At 37.2% G+C, this 8,000-nt stretch overlaps 1 protein-coding gene across 2 annotated transcripts; it reads right to left on the reverse strand.

Moving 5' to 3' along the window:
• Positions 1-668: 668 nt before the first annotated feature.
• akr1a1a (aldo-keto reductase family 1, member A1a (aldehyde reductase)) lies at positions 669-5,650 on the reverse strand. 2 transcript variants are annotated; one of them, XM_043239300.1, is made up of 9 exons: positions 5,582-5,650; positions 3,510-3,612; positions 3,263-3,382; positions 3,024-3,175; positions 2,389-2,584; positions 1,966-2,165; positions 1,771-1,843; positions 939-1,025; positions 669-851 (listed from the first exon to the last, which is right to left on the reverse strand). In XM_043239300.1, the coding sequence occupies exons 2-9, from the start codon at positions 3,588-3,590 to the stop codon at positions 738-740; spliced, it is 1,023 nt and encodes a 340-aa protein (XP_043095235.1). In that variant the 5' UTR covers positions 3,591-3,612; positions 5,582-5,650; the 3' UTR covers positions 669-737. The 2 variants fall into 2 exon arrangements, with proteins under 2 accessions (XP_043095235.1, XP_043095236.1); XM_043239301.1 differs by having other exon boundaries at positions 669-855.
• Positions 5,651-8,000: the final 2,350 nt, after the last annotated feature.

Genomic DNA, 8,000 nt, shown 5'->3' on the forward strand with positions numbered 1-8,000 from the left:
TGTTTATTTTCTGCTTCTCCTCATGTCCATTCCCCCTGTTTTTTTATTCGCCTCGTTCTCCTTCTGTCCACCTCCCCCCCTCTGTTTATAGAGAAAAGCATGTAGCTGCTTGTGTTTTGCTCTGGTTTGTGAAAGGATGATTTCTGAGAACTTTAATCTTGACGTTCTGTGGGTGGGGGTAAATTACAGTGAAAACAATACACGATAGTGATTTCATTAACTTTTCACAAGCTATATGAGCAGCTTTAGTGGTGGGGTTTAATGCTAGGCTGTTGGAAGGATAAAAAAAAAACAAAAAACAAAGAAAAAAAATAATTGCTAATGACTTTTTTTTTGTTTTTCTTTTTCCTTTTTTTATGAATGTAGCATATAATGTATTACAAGTTTGAAAAATGTTAAATAAAATTCACAAAATTGACCTGATGATGTGGTGTTTTAATTTGCAGAGGTTTGGGGTCTCTGAACATGCATAGAATGATTGGGAATAAAATGATTGGGATATACTAACATTTAATTTTAATAATTATTTAACCCATTCTAGGTATTAAAAAAAATGTAATAAAGGACTTTTTTTTTTTTTTTTTTTGCATGTCTTTTTATTTTTTTCTATATTGCACCTCATTTATACTGGTGTCCAAATTACCCAATGATTTCCTGTAACTGCTTTATAGTTTGCTCTGGTTTAAATCTTGTCTTTAATGGTTCACCATAAAATCATGAACACATTTAAATGCATGTCATTTTACGATTAAATTTCTAAGAGGTTTACACATTTTCTGCTGCATTTGATCAATATGAATCACTGAAAGGAAAATGAGGGTGATTTGCATCTCTCCAGACCTTTTTTCCATCTTTCTGTGGAATAACAAAAGTTTTTAGCCATAACTGACGTACATTTTGTAACATTTTTGTTTACTTAAATTTTTCTTAATACTCACCATTATAGTTGGAATGATAAGCCTCTCATTCCTATTAAATGACTCAATCACTTTCATGTCTTCATCAGATAACTGAAAATCAAACACCTGTGTGCAAAGATGAACAGTGATTTCCATAATTATCACTAACTCTTAAATCCGCTGATACGTTCAAAAAATGCCATACAAATGTTTGATGTCTAAATTCATTGGTTCTCATGTCTCTTAAGCTATCAAAAACTTGATAGGTAACTGGAAAAATATTTACAAATGATTGACCTAAATGTATTTGTATAAACATTTTATTTCTGGGTGAACTATCCCAATAACTTGGCCCCTCTCTCATTTCAGCTCTTGTCCTGCAGGTGTCTCTGTATGTCCTCTCTTTTGTTGACATCCTGAATAAGCACTAATGATGTTTGACCTTGCTTAAACTCCTCCGAGCATTATTTAAATGATGATGGTTACGTGGAGGCTCTGTGGTTAAATAACCTGCCAAGGCATTGAAGCTGAGACGCAAGAGCTCAGGTGCATGTGTTGAAATGAGTCACAGAGGATGAATAACGTTTTAAAGCTTAAGCGTGGAATGTCTGTCACAAGCATGTCCAAATGGATTTAGAAAAATAATGATGTAAATGTTTTAAGTTAGGTTTTCTGGACAAACACTTAGTGCCGCCCCACAATCATGCCATTGGTCGAGTCGACGTTGAGGCCGTGATTGGCTGATCTTGTTTTGCTGTCAAAAAGCTTTTAAGGAATGTCGACCTCTTTTAGTTATTTCTGGATCGCAAAATGGAGCAGAGGAATTTATTTAACCATGAAAAAATACGTTTTAAGACTTTTCCCAACCAACCTCGATGTTCTGCTTGATCCTGGTTGGAGTGACGCTTTTAGGGATGCAAACAACACCTCTCTGTACGTGCCATCTATGAGTCCAAACCAAATCCAGAAGTGTGCAATGTACATGTATTCTAACACACACTAATAATGAAATAAATGTACTGAAAGGAAAAGGGGACTCCAGTGTGGATTCTTGGACCATCTTTACCTGATAACAACCTGAGCAGGGGTCTTGTTATAGCGCTTGGCCAGTCCGAGCACCCTCGGATCATCCAGCAGATGGGCTTCTCCAGGTGTAACCCACGGGCGATCAGGAGAACCCAGAGGACTGTAGGCTGTTACCGCCAGCCCTCGACTCCAGCAGTGACACACCAGCTGAGTCTGAACCAGGTATGGATGGCACTCCACCTGAAAATATTTTGGAATTAAACAAACAAAAAAAACATTTTATAATAGTTATTACAATATACATTTACATTTATTTGTATCATTAAAATACGCAAAACAACAGATTAGTTCAAATGGTAAAAAAGTATGACTATTCTAAAGGACCACACTAATAACTTTATTGCTATTAGTTGTCAGTGGCAAATTAACACAAGGACAGTTCATTCTTTCCAGTTATATATACCTGGTTGACCACTGGCTTGTGTTTGGCCACACTGAGAATGTCATCAATCTGTCTGGCGCTGAAGTTCGACAAGCCAATGGCTTTTACCAGGCCCTGGTCAACCAGCTTCTCCATGGCTGCCCATGTGTCTCTATAATGAGTGTCATCATATCGAATTGTGCCATCAGGCCGTCGGGGCATCAGTTCATCTCCTCTCCTGGAAGTATTGAAAACACATCATAGTTTATTGTACACCTTTTGCAAGACAATTGGTTCATGGGCAGCACATCGCTCCATTGCTTTTCGAGGGCTCCACACCTTTCCCGATCCTGTGCCCCCACTTACTTCAAACAAATGCTGTTATTTTGAGCTGATCAAAGAATTCGTTCACAAAACATTAAGCAGCACAATGATAATAATAACAGGAAAAGTATAATAATATAATAATGTTAGCATGATTTCGAAATGATCGTCTGACATTAAAGACTGCGATAATGACTGCTTGAAATTAAAAGATATTCAAACAGAAACTGGTTAAACTGTAATATTTAACATACTGCATTTTTTTATGTTAACTAAAAGTTTGGGCACATTGGAGAAAATCAAATAAAATTTTCCACTATACAAGAGCTAGACATGGAAACATAAAGTCTTACTCAAAGGCCATTGGCCAGTGCATGAGATACAGGTCCAGATAACTGAGCTTCAGATCTGACAAAGACTTTCTGCAGGCCTCCTCCACATCATCTGGATGGTGCTTGGTGTTCCACAACTTGGAGGTCACAAAAATGTCCTCTCGTCTAAGAGGCTGTAAGATATTTACACATTTGGGTGTAATGCATTGATGATTTTGAGGTAAAAAATGCACTTTAAGTATAGTTTTATCTGCAGGTACCTTTCCTTCTCCGAGTCGCTCACTCAGAGCCTCTCCGACCTCTCGCTCATTGCTGTAAGCTGCTGCGCAGTCGATGTGCCTGTAGCCACAGTCTAAAGCTGCTAGTACAGCCTGCTTTACCTACAGCAAGACACAGTTTAATCCAGTTCTGCCACAACGAATAAATCAGTTAATAAGCATACAGACATATATAGTGCATTCTGAGCTGTACTAAACTTTTTATGAGTTTATGTTGGTTTTGACACACCTGTCCTGGAGCACTTTTCCATGTTCCCAAGCCCACAGCTGGCATCTGCAGAGCCTTGGAGAGAGTGATTGTTGCTGCCATGGCTTAATTAGAACCCTTTTTCCTATCAACAAATAAAAAAACCACACAAATCGCAAACCTGAATAATTGTGTATTATTATTTATTTTTTATTATTATTATCCATTATAAAATCTAGACTACATTTCAAATTTATAGTGATTCTAATAAACGCAATGCCTTAAAGGTGCAGTGTACATTTTAGCGGCATCTAGCGGCGACTTTGCGAATTGCACCCAACTGCTCGTTCCCCGCTCACCCCTCCTTTCAGAGAAGCTAAAGTGGCCGATACAGATTTAAAACGTCGGAGACGGAGGAGATAGACACCAATGAGCCTTCTTTGTCATTGTTGCGTGTTCGTTTTTGTGTCGGTGTTGTATTCGCGCGAACAACACGAAACTGAAGATTTTGCTGTCTAAAATTTTACATTCGTGATTTGTAATGTAATTCTATTTATGAAAATTACCTTTTATGCAGCGTGTTTCACAGTAACTAAGTGAATAAAAACACCCTGCAAAGTTTTAAATTTGAAAGTGCATCGTGTATAAAATTAATGATAATAAATTGTCTCTTAAAAGAAAGAGTCGACTCTGAATCACTGAAACGAGTTGTTTATAAAACAATCCCAAGCGGTTTTATTTTGACGTCAGCACGAGTATTAGCATAATCCCCGCCCACTTTGCTGGTGTTTTCGAGTTGGTCTGAATGAAAATTAAAAATCATTGCCACTAGGAGCATTAAAATAGAGGTTTTTCTGATAATGTTGTACACAAAGCAAGCACCGTGCTGATGAATGCTGCAGGCGTGGTGAAACAAAAACGAGACCAACTGGACCAATCACTAAATATTAGCGTCACACAAAGCAGGGGGTTAAAAACATAATAGTCGAGCGAATCGTTAGAGAGTCGTTCAGAAAATATGGTATAAAATAAATGCGGTGTTGGTATGGATCTTAAATTCTATGTGATATTAGTACTTTTGAATACTATTTAGTGAGGGTGAGTAGTAGGCTGTCCACATTGGGACGCGGGGAGTGAGTTCATCTGAATGGACGGTTGAATCATTAGATCACTCGATTCCTTCAAAACAGATTCATTCAAGGAACAGACCGACGCTATTGCATAAAATTAATAGAACATTTGCTGATAAGGTTTGCGCAATGTTTATTAAAAAAAATAAATTCTAATTCAAGATAAAATCATACATTCTATATTTTTTTAAAGAACTTTAGAGCCATTTTTGCGCGAAAAGACTTGCTTGGAGTTTGTGAGTGCTTTGATTTTTGATTGGCCGAGTTTTGATTGGCCAGTCACCGCTATTTAATTCGTGAATTAACATAACTAGACAATTTTAACGTTTCATGTGAATGACATGTTTTATATAATACACAAAATTAATAATCCAAATTTGAGCCCTGAGTATAAGACAGTGGGTTTTTGACCTTGCATGTCAACGTGTTGTTAAACACTCTCAAAACCAAAATATGAACCATTCACTATCCATAACAGGGGTATTTTAAGTGAAGATAATTTTTCTATTGAGATTTTGATTTCTCCTATGAATATATCAAAGCATAATTTTGAATTACAAATATGCATTGCTATGGATTTAATTGGAGCAACTTTAAAGCTTTTTCTCAATATTTATTTTTTTACACCCTCGGATACCAGATTTTCGAATAGTCGTGTCATCCAAATATTGTCCCATCCTAACAAACAACAAATCAGTGGAAAGCTTATTCTTTCAACTTTCAGATGATGTATAAATCTAAATTGCAAAAAAGGACCCTCATGACATATTATTTGGTTCACACAAATACAGTCACATTTACTCTTCCTGCTTCTTTCCAGAAGTTTCCTAACACTGGAGATTTTTTTAAACTCTGTTTCCAATTAGAGTGATTATTCCATGTTTATTCGTTTTTAAACAGAACCACCGTATATTCATAAAAGAGAGCCAACATTTTGCAGAACTTTTCAAATGCACAGAATGAATGATTTAGTTCATATCTTACCTCTGATAGCGCTCCAGCACACACACACTCATACTGACACAGGTACTGAGCGTTTATACCCTAAGGTCAAAGTCTTTGTTTACCCATTTCCTAAAAGGCTGAACAATTACCAAAAGCCATCCACGCAACTACAGCTGTCTGAAGAACATCATATGACAAGAACATTCAGACATCGCTTGACACTCTTTTGTTTTATTTAATCATACTAAACAGTATTGATCGCTTGTCAGTGTGGCTTTGGGCGGAATGGAGTTAATGAAATGGCTTGGGTTCGGGAAATGGCATCTGTTTATTCTGGGTATGTTCACAATGGAGCTGCATATCAAAACAGTTTAGAGTCAGTCACATTCTCACATGCTCAGGTTTAGCGCTCTCAGCTGTTAAGGACCTCCTGATGGACAAATATAGAGCCAGCCAATGATTACTGTCCGTCTCACGACTGCTCCAAGTGTTGTGACTCGGCAGCACGCTTGACTCAAGGTCCACTCCACTTCCCTTATGTGGTCAGACTAAATGACTTAGTCATCTCAATGCGGGGGAAAAACCCTGCAACCCCCTGAATAACATTCTTAATTGTGCAGTCACTGGCAGTCTATTAGCACCAACGGCTCATTTTAAAGTGAGGGTACTCTTAGACTGCTTGTAATAAATAGCATGTGAGTACGTTTGTTTGTTGTAGAACCTCTTTGGGTATTTGGGAATAGAAGGAAAATTTTAATTAGAGAGAAATAAATCATAAACTGCTATTGTTACTGATTTTTTCTTATTGATATGCAAATCTGCAGTAGCTTGGCATGTAATAGATTTATATTTAAATGATCTGATCTGCCAGTGTTGTACTAGATTGAAACTTTAAACTAATGACTCTGCATAGAGTGTTTATGTTTATAAGATGTCCTAGTTTTCAGTTCCACTGACAAAATACCAGCGGACTGCCTCAGCACTCAGTTTTTGGTTAATTTCCTTTTTTTTCCTCATGAATATGTATTCTGGTATTAAACAGTGAGAGCCATAAATCTCTTGGGTGACATCAGGCTAGAGTATTAGTGAGGCGGAAACACTTCTGGAAGCACAAACAAAAATAAATGCATTATTTAGGTAAGGAAATGCCTGAAGGGTGTTTTAAAAAGTTGTTTTTTTCGTACGCACTTCAAGAGGCATTACAGACCCAGATTTTCTAAATATTTGTGACACTAATCTGAATATTGGAGGCCCTGTTTTGTCCTGAATGTCTAGTTAGACTTGCTCAACTCTGAAAGCCGAGAATTTTCGACAATGTCAAACCATTCAGTTTAAACTTGTAAAGATGAAAATAAGGGGACTAATGCTTTCTTATGTTTATGTGCCAGAGAAAGACTTCGGCAGACAGATTTTAAAGGGGTTGTGAATTGGGAAATAAAAAATTCTACCTTTGATAGGTAAGAGGTCACTGCGCTATAAAAACCTTCTTGTTAGTCTGAAAACAGCTTATATTGAAGCCAGTCTTTTTAAACGACAGCATGTGAAATGTGCCACTTCATGATGTGTAGCTAAACACTGTCCGCTTCTACATTACTGCCTGCTGGTAAATGACAAGAGCAGCCAATCACAGGTCTGCGCAGAAACCAAAGGTTAACCTTTATTGGAAGAAGTTTATGTTCAATAAAATCAGAAAGTACTTGGTCCTTACACTTCATTTTTACTGTCTGTTTATTTACAAACAATTAGGCACAATTCAAAATTTTCAGAAAGACTGAAACTAATATACGATGATGCGCTGAATATATCGGATCCAATGTCCCACCAGACACGTGTGAGTACCTGTTTTTACTATGTGATCATTGAGTATTGCTTTGTCTGTTATAGCAGACTGTACTGCGTATGCATTTTCATCCTAAATGTCCATCTGTGTAGGACGTATGCTGTCAAACACACACAACTGTTATCCAATCACAGCAGTGGGTGTTTACTTCTGAATCTACAGCTACTCAATCAAACTGCACTGATGAGGCCGTTAAAACAGGAGAGAAAATTCTATATCATTGCGTTTGGGTGTAAATATATTGACAATGCTAGAGGACCTCAGAGAGCAGTACAAAATAAAAAACAAATGCTGTTTGTGATACCTTTCATTATCTCAATTTAAATCTATTTAAATTATCATGCTTAATATTTACAGTGCTTTTTGTTCCTTCCCTTGTTAAAGCTGTCGAGTACACAGTCTTGTAACTGATTTTAAAATGCTTCTAGAGGTTGGCGTATCATATACAGGCCTATATAATCCAAAACGTCCTAGGGTCAATCTCCGGTCAGCTCATTTATGTGCACAGTATGAACTCCAGAAAGGACCGAGTGGAACGTCAGTGCTAATTTCTCAGATCATACAGTCGGTGGCAGATACATTAGAGGAATGCAGAGCAGTTAATAAAGCCACCATGTC

The sequence above is a fragment of the Puntigrus tetrazona genome, chromosome 5 (assembly GCF_018831695.1).
Source record: "Puntigrus tetrazona isolate hp1 chromosome 5, ASM1883169v1, whole genome shotgun sequence".
Classification (NCBI taxonomy): Eukaryota; Metazoa; Chordata; class Actinopteri; order Cypriniformes; family Cyprinidae; genus Puntigrus; species Puntigrus tetrazona.

Coding starts and splice junctions, on each gene's coding strand:
- akr1a1a (XM_043239300.1), bottom strand. CDS start 3,590: ATGGCAGCAACAATCACTCTCTCCAAGGCTCTGCAGATGCCAGCTGTG. Junction 3,383..3,509: donor GGAAAAGTGCTCCAGGACAG/GTGTGTCAAAAC, acceptor GTCTTGCTGTAG/GTAAAGCAGGCTGTACTAGC. Junction 852..938: donor TTATCATTCCAACTATAATG/GTGAGTATTAAG, acceptor TTCCACAGAAAG/ATGGAAAAAAGGTCTGGAGA.